Source organism: Rhopalosiphum maidis, chromosome 2 (assembly GCF_003676215.2).
Source record: "Rhopalosiphum maidis isolate BTI-1 chromosome 2, ASM367621v3, whole genome shotgun sequence".
Lineage (NCBI taxonomy): Eukaryota > Metazoa > Arthropoda > Insecta > Hemiptera > Aphididae > Rhopalosiphum > Rhopalosiphum maidis.
Genome location: NC_040878.1, coordinates 82,332,559 through 82,345,943, shown reverse-complemented (window position 1 = coordinate 82,345,943; position 13,385 = coordinate 82,332,559). Strand labels below are relative to the sequence as shown.

The window sequence follows — 13,385 nt, the reverse complement described above, 5'->3', positions numbered from 1 at the left end:
AAAATATTAAAAAAAAAGATTAATTTAAAAATTAGAAAATTTGTACGTGATACAAAGAAATATCAACAAGTTTTTATTTGACAAATACATACTGATAGGTTACATAAAAATGATTAACATAATATAACACAATATTTGTGTTACCAGTTTAGTTTACAAGTTACATTTGACATTCTATTAAATAATAATCGATGAGTATTGAACTATTCTAAGTTATAAATATCAGGTGAATTTAAAATATTGTTTTTTTTTTTTATTTCTAATATTGTATAAATAAATATACACATTTGTTTTCTAATATATTTAAATATAGTTTTACATTACACTAGAAAAATAAATGTATTAATTAATTGCATGATTGACAAGTATGAATGTGAAAATACTGAAAATAATTTTTTTATACTTTAAGTATTCATGAGAAGATTGTGTATGAAATATATTAATTTGATTACATATTGTTTAATGACATCAAGAATAATGAAAATGACGGATAATTTCCACTGGCTTCAACTTTTACGTACATTGAATGAAAAATGTGAAAAAACAGCATTATAAAACAATACAAAATAGTTAAATAAACAACAGAGGTATTATTTCATTTTTGAGTACTCAACAAGCAATTGAATAACAAACACCCAATTGTCAAAATGCCATTCCTGGTATAGAAATATCACTTATATAATACTCATTGAATAAATAAATAAATAATACTCTTTGATCATTTAGATTTATAATGCTAGGCTATAAGCAAAAGGTAACTAAATTGATAGGTAATAATTTAAAACTAAGATGAAATACAAAAGTGATTATGAATTTTATTTGTCTTACACAAATTCATCAGCTATAAATAAATTAATATAAATGTACAGCATTTTGTCATAATTATTTAATGTAACAAATTTGTATTATTACACTATGAATAGAAATTACATATAATGCTTAATATTCTTTTTCCCTTTAAATACTCATTTTAAATGAAGATTTAGAACTATATCTCAACATAAATATTAGATGATTTATAATCTAAAAAAAAAAAAAAAACAAAGCTTAGAATAAAAATAAAAAAAATAAAAACATACTTTGTTTGAAATCAAAATTCATTAATACATTTTACATAAATAATGAATTTAAACTATAGTGTAATGACATTCGACCTAAATATAAGAGGCATATCAATTCATAAAAAACTTTAATTCACTTTTTTCTCTAAACTTTATAATATATATATTTTTTTTATGTTTCAGTTATGATTTATATTTTTATTTATCGCATATTTATGACTGAGACCACCAATCTTGAGTTGAAGAATTTCCATTGGGAGCAGAACCACCACTAGAGTATGATCCTCCATAATTACCACCACCATAAAATCCACCGCCTATAAAGTAAAATAAAAATTAATAGAATATAATAATATTAAATATTACAAAAGAAAGGAAAATAAAATCTAATAATTACTAAAATAAATACAAATTAATTTTATTACCATTGTTACTACCACCTCCATAGTCCCTACGGGGTGGACCAGAACTACCACGTGGTGGTATGCTGCTTGTAGTACGATAATCTCGAGAACCAAAACCAGCACCGCCGAAACGACTTCTGAAATGTTCAATAAATAAATAAAATAACTTTAAAATATTAATTGGTTAGAAATAATATTAATTATTATAACAATTTTAAAACATACCCTCCTTTTGATGTATTACTTCTTCTTCCACTGCTCATTCTGAAGTCAGTAGCCATACTCTCCAACCATCCAGGTAATTCTTGTTTCGATTCAGTTATTAATTCCATTAGGTCTCTAGTTAAATTGCGATTTTTGTCATTGAAAAATGAAGTAGCCAAACCTTTTGAAAATATAATAATTTTATAATATAGTCACTATCACTTAAATTATTTAATCTTTAAATTCACCTAAGTTTCCCATACGGCCAGTACGTCCAATACGATGCACATACTCCTCAACATCTGATGGTAAATCATAATTAATTACATGTGTCACATGAGGAATATCTAAGCCTCTAGCTGCAACAGCTGTAGCAACCAAAACTGGTGTATTCCCAGATCGGAAACTTTTTAAAGCATCCTCACGTTCTCGCTGTGTTCGGTCACCATGAATTGAGGTTACTGGATAACCGTTGGAATACAAAAATTCTTCCAACGAATCGGCGCCCTTTTTAGTTTCAACAAACACCAATATCAAAGACTCAGCTGGTTCTGTAATCAAAAACAAAAATATTATAAAATGGAAATAAATATATTTGAATTTACTAACGTGATCTAATTGGAGTAGCATTTAGTAAATCTAATAAATAGGATCTTTTGTTTCGGTCTTCCACCCAAACAATTTTTTGTGTAATATTCTCAGATGTTGATCCAACTCGACCAATAGCTAAGAAAATATAGTTGTCAAGAAAATCTCTAGCCAACATCTGTGAGAACATTGAAAAAATGTATGAGTAAAAATACATGTATAATTTTAATTTGATTTATTCCACTTACTTGAATTTCTTTAGGGAATGTTGCTGAGAACATCAGAGTTTGTCTGTCACCTGGAGGAGGCATAGAATCCTTCTCAACAATACGTCTTATTTGAGTTTCAAAACCCATATCTAACATTCTATCTGCTTCATCTAAAACTAAGTATCGACAGAAGTCTAACCCAATTTTACCTCTCTCCAACATATCTACTAAACGACCAGGAGTAGCCACTAATAAATGACACCCCTGTTCTAGATCACGGATTTGGTCCATAACGTGTGAACCGCCATATCTGTAATGATCAGAATATAAAAATAAAATTAGTGATAAATAATTTTTACTTATATAAATATACTTACACAACACAAGGACGAACTCTAGAACGATAAGCAAACTTCTTTGCTTCATCATATATTTGGGTAGCTAATTCACGAGTAGGAGCTAATATCAAACCAAGAGGATATTTACGTCTTGACTGAAGCTGTTAAATATTTATTTTAAGAAAATATTAAATTAATTCCAAAACAACTATTGATTATTATCAAACCTTAGGTCCAACATTATATGCAGCTGGCCCTTTTTCATAAATCTGATTAAGTATGGGAACCAGGAATGCAGCAGTTTTGCCTGATCCAGTTTGGGCACAGGCCATAACATCACGACGGCCAATAATAATTGGTATAGCATACTTTTGAACTGGAGTTGGAGTATCATAACGAGTCAAAGCAATATTCATGCGTATAATATCTGTCAGCTTAATGTCGTCAAACTACAAACAAGATATGCAAAAATGTTATTGTTAAAATTTAATACCTATGATATGATATTCCCGAAAATTAATTATATAAAGCTTACTGTATTAATGTGGGAGGGTATATCTTCACCAGTTGCTTCAACTGGAATATCTTCATATTTATTAAAATTAATACCCGTACTACGATTTCCAAAAAGTTCTTCCTCCAAACGTTCATCAGGTGGGAGTGGTTTTGTCCAATCTTGGTTAGGCGCGCTTGATTCATCCCAACGACCTCTTCGGTTTTCTCCAGATCTATAATTATTATTGTTGTTAAAGATTTTTTAGTATTTTAAATTAGTATATAATGTATTTACCTTCTTCCATCACGTCCACCACCTCCTTCTTGCCACCTGCTACCACCCCCACCGCCTTGATTGAAACGCGACCAATCGCCGCCATCTCTATCATTGCGGTAATTGCCTCTATAACCACCTCCGCCTCGTCCGCCACCATAACCGGAACTCGATCCATTGTAGGAACGATCTTCATAATCATCTCTACGGCCACCACGACGATCGTTTCCTATAAAATTGTTATCCTTATTAGTTTAAATTTAAAAAAAAACTTGGAAAAAAGATACAAAGTATGTAAATAAAATTAACCTGATGTTTGGCGAGGTGCGTTGAAATCTCTGTCGTTATTAGCACTATCTGTAAAATAACAGAAACAATATAATTAATTATAAAATACAATTAGAATAAAGGGAAAATAGAACATGCTGTTTTTAAAATTATGCTTACAATCTTAAAAAAAACATAATTTAAAGAAAAGTAAGTTTATTTTATATTTAAATTCCATAAAAGTGATCGTTTGATGTATTTATATAATTTAATGAGATATGGAAAACTAGAAGTACCCAGCTATATTTGAGTCATAGTGGATTATCTGTTTATGATAAAGTTGTTTGCTTTATCTAAATAAAAATATACCTATAAATAATATTTAAAATAGTATGTTGTGTTCCGAATATATAGAATGAATCATATAGACTAAAAATATTTCTAGTGCATTTAATAACATGAATCTATTTTTTTATACTATAATTTACAATTCTTTTTATGAGAATAAATATTATTCTTATAATAAATTAGTCCAAATCTATAATACTGGAATATTGTAACAGAAGAAAGTGGAAATTAATTTGCAAGACTGAAAGAATTTTATACAGTTTATCTTGACTTTCAATAGATTCTAAGGGAATTTATTCAGCAAAATGCCAATATTTAAATTGAATAAAAATAATGCGATATTTTAAAGATAAAGAACATAATATGAATTGAAATTATGTCTGACACTTAAATTGTATGTTACTGTGAATGTCGACATTTACATAGTGATATTGGTAATGTCATTTTTTTTGTTTAATTTAAATATTATCTAAGGAATAACGGGAAAGTCACTATTCTAACAACTTATATAATATCATATATTGATTATGGTCTCATTATACTGCCATTTAGTATGCTATTATCATTCATCGCAGTTATACATTGTGTACGATAAATTTTCACAATAACAAAATATTTTTTTTTATACACCAGAAAAGTTCACAGTGCAAAAAATAAAATAATATCCTTTATGTACTAAGGAATCAACAAATTGTATAGAATAAAATAATTATAATTTAAATGACTAATGGTCTATACTCTATATTATATTAACCAAAACAGTGTTGTATATGTTATCATTGGCCAAACTCATCATATCAATGTTGATATAAACTAGTTAATGTATAATTATTTTTTTTAAATGTAAAATGGGCACTAGATATTTAAAAAAACTATTACTTAAAATGTTTAAAAATTAGTTTCAGTTTTGTACAGCTGAATTATAAGTTATAATTGATTCTAACAAAAAAGTAATAATTTTATAAATCATTCTCCAACTTCTATTATTTTTTGTTTGTTACAACTTCTGATTTACAATAAGATTTTGTGACTAATTACTATAGAATTAGTTTGTATAGATTAATAAATTAATAACCTAATAGTTTTGTTGAGCAGGTTTTTAATTATTTTAAACAGTAAAACTTCCATAAAACGAACTTACATTTTACAAAATTTTCTGTTTAACAAAATATTTTTGAGAACTGTGACCTTTATTGTTAACAAATACATAATTCTATTTAAAGAATTCCTCCATATTACGAATTTTTTTTGTTGCTTATTCGACTTTGTTATATATTATGGAAGTTTCACTGTAATAAACAAAAAACCTAGCTTATATATATAACTTATAGGAACACAATCTAAGTGCAATATTACATAAATTCAACTGATTTCAAGATGCCATTTATCTATACACCATGTTTTTTTTATTCAATTTAAAAATTTACATTTAACTGAGATCATGTTCTTATAACACTTTTAAGGTTAATATTAATAACATTTGATAACATTAAAAATATCATTATTTTGTTTGATGGGGAACGAGGTGAATACTCAACACAAATAGAATAACACTCAGATACCATCTTTTATGATGTAGGAAGATAATATATATATATATATATATATATAATACATACACAACTAAATGCATTTGCTTCATAATTGAAAAAATACAATAATGAAAATACTAACTTCCATATTCTTTTTAGTTATGATAAAATATTGTATAGCTCATCAATACCCAACATAAATGTTAAACCTAACTAAGTTATAACTTATATAATCATAGAAAAAAGTATTTAAACAATAGATTAATATACGTTCAATGTCTTTAATTTTCTTATTTAACTAAAATTTTTTTTTTATATAATAATCTTTTAAAGTTATTAAATAAGAAAATTGATGATTATTATTTAATAAGTCTCAAAAACTTTAAAGTTAATGTTCATACGTAGAGACACTTGTTATTTTTATATAACTTATTCTTCCTTTGATTACATACTTAACTACTCTATTAATAATATTGTCACTTGTTATAATTTTTATAAATTTAATACTGAATTTAATCTTGTAATAGGACCTAGGTCAGTAATAAATAAATATAATAAACCTAATAATATTTTGTTTGATGGGGAACGAGGTGAATATTCAAAATATGCAGAAAAACACTCAGATACCATCATTATACTTAATATTGGAAGATTAATTTATATATACATAAATACATATAAATATGATTTGTTCATGGTTGAATAAATTCAAAAATGAAAATACTAACTTCCATACACTTTTAAGTTACGATAAGATATTTTATAACCAACAAGCTTAACATATATTATTAGGTATTTAAACATATTAACATGGAAACTTTAATTGTTTTTGTTATTATATTATATATTATTAATTTCTAATTTAAAATTTTAGTCTACCTTTAATCTAATGGACTATTATATAAATATATTTCTACTTTTTTTTTGATGATAATAAAAATTATTATTTTTAATATTTAATGTATTAAATAATAAGCAATAAATAATAAGTTAAATACATTTTAGCTGTAAACATGTTAATAACTTATGGTCATAAGATCCTGCAATTATAAACAAAAAAAAACTAATTGCTTTGTTTTAAGTACAAGTTTGTTTGCAATGAAACAATCAATAATGTAGTTATATAATAATGGTATTTGGTTTAAACAAACAGTTGTTTAGATAAAATTCAAATCACACTTTTAATTATTATTATGACAAAGAAACAGAAAAAGAACAAAGAAAACAATGATGAATGTTGTAGGCGTTAATGATTAAAGTGTAAAAATATAGTATGTCTATTTACCTACTATATATTTAATTAATATAAATTACCTTGTTCTACTGCTTCGGAATTATCCGGTCTGTTCCTTAGATGAGGTGGAACGTACTTGCTTGGAGCCGAACTGGGCTGTGATTTGCCCTGCAAGTCCAGACCAGCAAACTGTAAGAATAAAACAAAAAAACTTTTAAAATCATCATCATACACATTTAAAGTGTTCAATATTAATCAGTATACGTAAAATAGCGGCACTATTCTAAGACAGCGGTAACCTAGACAATGAAAATTCGCACGTATCTTAACCTAGTTGATGGTCAGTTGATGAACACTGAAATAGACAAACAAAATTCTTACCTGCTGCTCTAGACCTGATCCATTTTGATTGGGTACATTACTCATATTATTACAAATCGGCGACGATGAATACGTTGCTGCACTTGCGAGTGTAAATCAACAAAACGAACGTACAAAAATTAAATCGCTTTATTGAAAAATGTATTATGGCAAATGCCAATAATGGCCGACTAGATTGAAAGGAGACAGACAGCTGATAACCTTGAATGCGACGTTACCATCTTTTCGGTTTTAACCAAAATAAATTTGCTATTTTCTTAAAATTCATATGTATTTTAATTATTTTTTTCACTTAAATTAGTTGTTCGTATTAAGATTTAAATTTGAATTAGTCAAAATTAAAGTTTTAAAATTAATAGTTTTAAATTCCATAAATTTTCTAAACGGTCAACAGTTGGTTACACTGCGGTCTTGTGGTACGCATCACGTCCGTGTGCGTCCGCACTGATTACAATGTTTTTTTTTGATTTCACGAGTCTTTCCTACGTGAAACAGTTCTTCGAGTAGTTCATCTTGTAAATCGTAAGTATAATTTTTATCCTTAATTATCTAACCAATCCCAATTTGACAGACATATATCCGTCTTAGGTTCGGTTTTAGTTCGTATTGCGATTAAAGTGTAACGATATCCCCAACGTTTAGACACATAGACCGGTGTTCAAGTCTGGTGTGAAGTGGTACCTTCCCAGGGTTTTTAGAGTTATTTGTCTGATGTTAATTGTCGTGCTTTGATTTTAATTTTAAATAATTGTAAGTTTTTTTTGACAAATTTATACTTCTCACACATTTTCCAATTTGTTTTCATACCTTAGTCGTCTGTCTGTATTGTGGATTCTACAATTTTTTTGCCAAAAATAGATAAGTTTTTATTGTTTCATTTATGTTCTAGATTTCATAATGGGTAGGGTTATTCGTGCTCAGAGAAAAGGTGCGGGAAGCGTTTTCCGTTCCCACACTAAACACCGCAAAGGAGCCCCAAAACTCAGGAACTTGGACTACTCAGAAAAATATGGTTACATCAAAGGAGTCGTTAAGGTAACTAGTAATAAACTTACTTTTTATTTTTAATAAAATACAATTTTAAATTACGCAGTTCCTGTTTTTTTCAAACAATATTTAATTTTAAATATAATTTATTTATATTCACGTTCTATAATATTACATTTTGGAAATAAGACCTATTATTCATCCATTTAGTATATATATATATATATATATATGTATTCTTGCTTTTAAAGATATTACTGTGATAAATAAAAGTATTAAGTATATCTTAAATTTACTTTAACATGATTCATGTTTTTACTTAATATATTGTATTTTTTTAATGCTTAGTTAATGATTTTCGTGTTGTAGGACATTATTCACGACCCTGGTCGTGGAGCTCCTTTAGCTGTTGTTCACTTCAGAGACCCTTACAAATATAAGACAAGGAAAGAATTATTCATTGCACCTGAAGGTGTATACACAGGCCAATTTTTGTACTGTGGAAAGAAAGGTATGATATTGTAAACATAAATAATCAACAATTTTTATTTCTTCGAAATCTTAAATTTATTTGTTTATTTTTAGCTAAATTGAACATTGGTAATGTTATGCCTATTGGAGTAATGCCCGAAGGTACTATTATCTGTAATTTAGAAGAAAAAACTGGTGACCGTGGTCGTTTAGCTCGTGCTTCTGGTAATTATGCTACTGTTGTTGCCCACAACCCAGACTCCAAAAGGACAAGAGTAAAGTTACCATCTGGTGCCAAAAAAGTTATTCCATCCAACAACCGTGCTATGATTGGTATGTTTTATTACTGAGTTTATTTAACAAGCAATATATTTTTATTAACTTATCCATTTGGGTTTAAGTTATTATATTAAATAATAATTATACAATATCTTTGGATAATATATGTTAACTCTATTTATACAACCTTAATATATTATAAGTTATACATGTTTTTACTTATAAAGAATAATTTATTACTTATTAAATTCTTACAAACAAAAACTTTATTGTCTATGTGGTCGGGTAGTCATTTTAAAGAGCCAATACTATTTGAACTCGTGAAGAGCAGTTAATTTTTTATTGCATTTTTAATAGTTTTTAATTTTTATTAATAATTAATATTTTTTTTTAAAGTATTTTAAAATCTATGATGTTTTAGACATTTGAAACCTGACAATATTCAGTGAAGTCAACATTATGTACTGAGATTATTTTATTTTAAAATAATTAAGACTTTTGAATCTATGATGTTGAAATTAATAGACATTTGAAACCTGATTTTCTTTTAGTGAAGTAAAATTGTAACTGAGATTCAAATTGATCGATTTATTTAGATATCACAATTGAACATTTATTTAATTTATAATGTACAATACTAGATAAATTAAGCTTAAAAAATATTTAGTATTAAGTATACAATTTATATTTTAAAGGTTTGGTTTCTGGTGGTGGACGTATTGACAAGCCTATGTTGAAGGCTGGACGTGCATACCACAAATATAAGGCTAAGCGTAACTGCTGGCCTAAGGTTCGTGGTGTTGCTATGAACCCTGTTGAGCATCCTCACGGAGGTGGTAATCATCAACATATTGGTAAAGCATCCACAGTTAAGAGAGGAACCAGTGCCGGAAGAAAGGTAAATTACTTAATTGTGTTTTTTTATTTTACTATAATTACTAATTCTTTTTTTTTTATTAAATTTTAGGTTGGTCTCATTGCCGCCAGGAGAACTGGTAGAATTCGTGGAGGTAAAGTGGTCACCAAGAAGGGTGATGATTAATCTGTTCATTGTCGTGTTTGTATTTAATTTTACAAATAAAAAAAAAACAAAACCAATGTGGTTAATTGAGTTTTTCTTGTATATTAAAATTATTTATAATTTTATTTGGTAACCTTATTTAGTCAATAACAGTTGTTGTATATTGTAAGTTACAATGTATGTAATATGTGAAATATTTCAAATATTCAATCCAGATAGTATCTGATGTTTGAAATTGGTATATTATTTCTCTAAAATTGGTACTTCCATGTTATTATTTCGACTACCACAATTTATTAAATAATAACAAAGTTTATAATAAATTTGTTTAATTAACATTTAGTTAACAGTAATATTTCCAAATTTAACCTATTCTGAAACACAATAAAATCTAATTAATAAAAATAATGAATGGATGTAATAGTATAAAACATTAAGTTAGATTTAATAATTTTTTTTAGGGGGAAATAGGTTTTAATATTCATTCAAATGTTTTTAAATGCTGGATTGTTTGCAAGATTTTGTTGCCAAACAAATTCGGTCAGGTATGAATCCAAATGATGGCGAGCTGTTCCCCTATGTTTATTTCGCCATTTGGACATCCTCAAAGGCGTTCAATCGTTTTGAATGAATTTAAAAAAAAAATTTGTATTGACGTAGAATAATACGAAATATGGATAGTAGGACCTAAACTAATTGGTCTGTAGTAAATTGTACATTAGTATGATACGGAGGTAGTCTTGAAAATATTTGGGTAGTCGAGATAACCCAGATGATTCTAACAGGTAGTCTTGGAAATATTTTAGTAGTTGAGATAACACGGAAGTACCCTAAAATGTCATTATTTTATGTATAAACTTTATTTTTAATAAAAAGGATTTATTTTGTTAATAATATTTTAAATTGCTAGGTTTTCAACATAAAATATCCATTTATACTTATAAGTACGCAGATTATTTTGATTATGTTTTATTGTAATATAAAAATGTATATTCACAGTTTCAATAATTGATGGTAGATATACTAATAATATTAGCTATTTTCTACCTAATTAATTGTATAATTATAATAGAGTAAGTATGTGTTAACTGGTTAAAAAATGATTTATTAATTCATAATTCTATCCATCAATACTTCAATAAGTAATTTATTTATAGTATTTGGGAATTTGCAAATCTGGTCGTGCTCCTTAACTCGCGCAGAGTCGTGAATTTATTGTTAGTATTAGAGTAACTTGGGGTATAATGGCGCACTTTTCATTTAAAAGCTGTTATGTGATACATGTTTTTTGCATAATATTATGTTGTCATCCTATTATAAATATGTAAATTACTGGGGTAAAAGGGTGCATGATTTTATAAACATCTAAAAATTATTAAAATAACTTTTAAATTGGTTATGATTTTATTCATTATTTATAAATAAAATTAAAACAATTTTTGAATTAAGGAATAGCATAATATCACCATTTGAAAATATAACAAATTAAGAGGATGTCAGTGTAGTATTTGTTATCTCTCTCTAACACACGCACAACATAGAAAATTCTTACGTTCTCAATAATAACTATAACATACATAACCATATTAATTTCTGAAATTAGAGTGAAATGACCTCTTATAAAATTTAAAGTTAAGAACATCTAGGGCAAACATTATCTTTTAATTTTAAAGCGAGTTATGAGTTTCTTAAAATGTATAAATAATTTACAATTTTAAAATACTCATAACTCGCTTTAAAATTAAAATATAATAAAACGCTTTTGAGGTGTCCTAGATAATGTTCTTAACTTTAAATTTTATAAGAGGTTATTTTAGTTATTTCATTCTAATTTGAGAAATTAATATGGTTATAGTCATTGTGAACGTAAAATTTGTAATGTGCGTGGGTTAGAGAGAAATAACAAATACTACAATGACATGTTGTTAACAATATGCATTAGAAGAAAAAACAAATAAAATTAAAACAATATCAACTTAAATAATTGCTATGTTTAAATATTAATTTTGAAGTTATAAAAATTGGTAACTATATTAAATGGGCAAGGCATACTGTACACTTTTTCCGCATATTCATTAAACCATTTTACCCCGATATGATTTTTTGCATAAATAGTATTGTAGTATATCAGTTGCTATTGTATAAATATTTTAATAGTATTGACATATAGTTAACTATTTGTATTATACGAAAATAAATGAAAGCAAGATCTAAGGAGTAGGCAACGTGTCGTTAATATTAGTATTTATTCCTAATTATATACTACTCAAGTATAAAATGATTGAAATTAATACTTTATTCCATGTTGACTTGTTGACGTCAAAACTTCATAAACTGCCGAAGAAAAGGTTGTATTACGTTTGGCTATGATAGCAAAATCATACCAATTAGCTAAATAACTTGACCTGAGAACAGATAACAAATATTAAATTATTTATAGTTTTATACGCAATAGTTCATTTTTCCCTATGCGGCATTATAATCCAGGTTACTCTAGGTGCGTATATTTATGTTGATACTTACCAAGGTAGCTATTATAATTTGGCAGAGCAAAGCTTTGACCTTCTATCTCACAGTTTGTCAGTTTGACTCAATTTGTAATTGCAAACTCCGAAATTACTGTCCCATAAAATTGAAATACATAATATTCATTATTATCTGAAGAATGCATGGATTAAGTTTGATTTTGACGTTTCTAGACATTGTCCATCTCAAATCTGTCATTACTCGTCTATACAATAGAAATATTCAAATATGTGCTGATTGACTAATAATGTGGGTAGATATAGCTAAAACCATATGGTTGTTAGAGACTAAATGTTAACAGTATCTTCGTGATTCTATATAAGGAAGCGCGGTGAAATACAAATAATTTTTTTTTTTAAATTTGCGTTTTGAAGAAGGTCATATAGGAATTTTAATTAGTCAAATGGAAAATGAATGCTTGTTTAATGTTTAGTTATTTGCGTGTTTGTATATTATATTATGTATAAATGATTACTATCGATTAAGGGAAATACGATAGCTAGTTACAATGGTTGGATAAAATTAGTAAATCACCGGTACCTATATTAATATGTTTTTAATCTTCAAAAGAGATAAATACATTAAATTGGAAGAGGTCGATCCAAAACCCGATGTGATATGTGTTGAGGTGATAAACAGTATCCTATATTATCCTATCCTCGCCCCGTCTCACTTTTGTGCACGAATACACATACGCGTAGGTACATTATTGTTAGGTATAGGTATTGATTATAGCCTTAATAGCCTTTATGGTTATTATAACATA

The 13,385-nt window shown here is 27.0% G+C and overlaps 2 protein-coding genes across 2 annotated transcripts; one reads left to right on the top strand and one right to left on the bottom strand.

Moving 5' to 3' along the window:
* Positions 1-802: 802 nt before the first annotated feature.
* LOC113551325 (putative ATP-dependent RNA helicase Pl10) lies at positions 803-7,497 on the bottom strand. The gene is made up of 13 exons (XM_026953504.1): positions 7,336-7,497; positions 7,035-7,143; positions 3,883-3,930; positions 3,595-3,802; positions 3,340-3,532; positions 3,032-3,253; positions 2,844-2,965; positions 2,506-2,776; positions 2,279-2,435; positions 1,918-2,220; positions 1,691-1,850; positions 1,487-1,602; positions 803-1,378 (listed from the first exon to the last, which is right to left on the bottom strand). The coding sequence occupies exons 1-13, from the start codon at positions 7,378-7,380 to the stop codon at positions 1,275-1,277; spliced, it is 2,058 nt and encodes a 685-aa protein (XP_026809305.1). The 5' UTR covers positions 7,381-7,497; the 3' UTR covers positions 803-1,274.
* A 260-nt stretch (positions 7,498-7,757) lies between these two features.
* LOC113554992 (60S ribosomal protein L8) lies at positions 7,758-10,170 on the top strand. Its single transcript, XM_026959233.1, has 6 exons — positions 7,758-7,857; positions 8,225-8,370; positions 8,692-8,833; positions 8,908-9,126; positions 9,768-9,970; positions 10,040-10,170. Exons 2-6 carry the CDS (start codon positions 8,233-8,235, stop codon positions 10,112-10,114), a joined length of 777 nt encoding a protein of 258 aa, XP_026815034.1. The 5' UTR covers positions 7,758-7,857; positions 8,225-8,232; the 3' UTR covers positions 10,115-10,170.
* The last annotated feature ends 3,215 nt before the right edge of the window (positions 10,171-13,385 follow it).

Coding starts and splice junctions, on each gene's coding strand:
- LOC113551325 (XM_026953504.1), bottom strand. CDS start 7,380: ATGAGTAATGTACCCAATCAAAATGGATCAGGTCTAGAGCAGCAG. Junction 3,803..3,882: donor CGCACCTCGCCAAACATCAG/GTTAATTTTATT, acceptor ACAATTTTATAG/GAAACGATCGTCGTGGTGGC. Junction 2,436..2,505: donor CATTCCCTAAAGAAATTCAA/GTAAGTGGAATA, acceptor ATGTTCTCACAG/ATGTTGGCTAGAGATTTTCT.
- LOC113554992 (XM_026959233.1), top strand. CDS start 8,233: ATGGGTAGGGTTATTCGTGCTCAGAGAAAAGGTGCGGGAAGCGTTTTC. Junction 9,127..9,767: donor CAACAACCGTGCTATGATTG/GTATGTTTTATT, acceptor TATATTTTAAAG/GTTTGGTTTCTGGTGGTGGA. Junction 9,971..10,039: donor GAACCAGTGCCGGAAGAAAG/GTAAATTACTTA, acceptor ATTAAATTTTAG/GTTGGTCTCATTGCCGCCAG.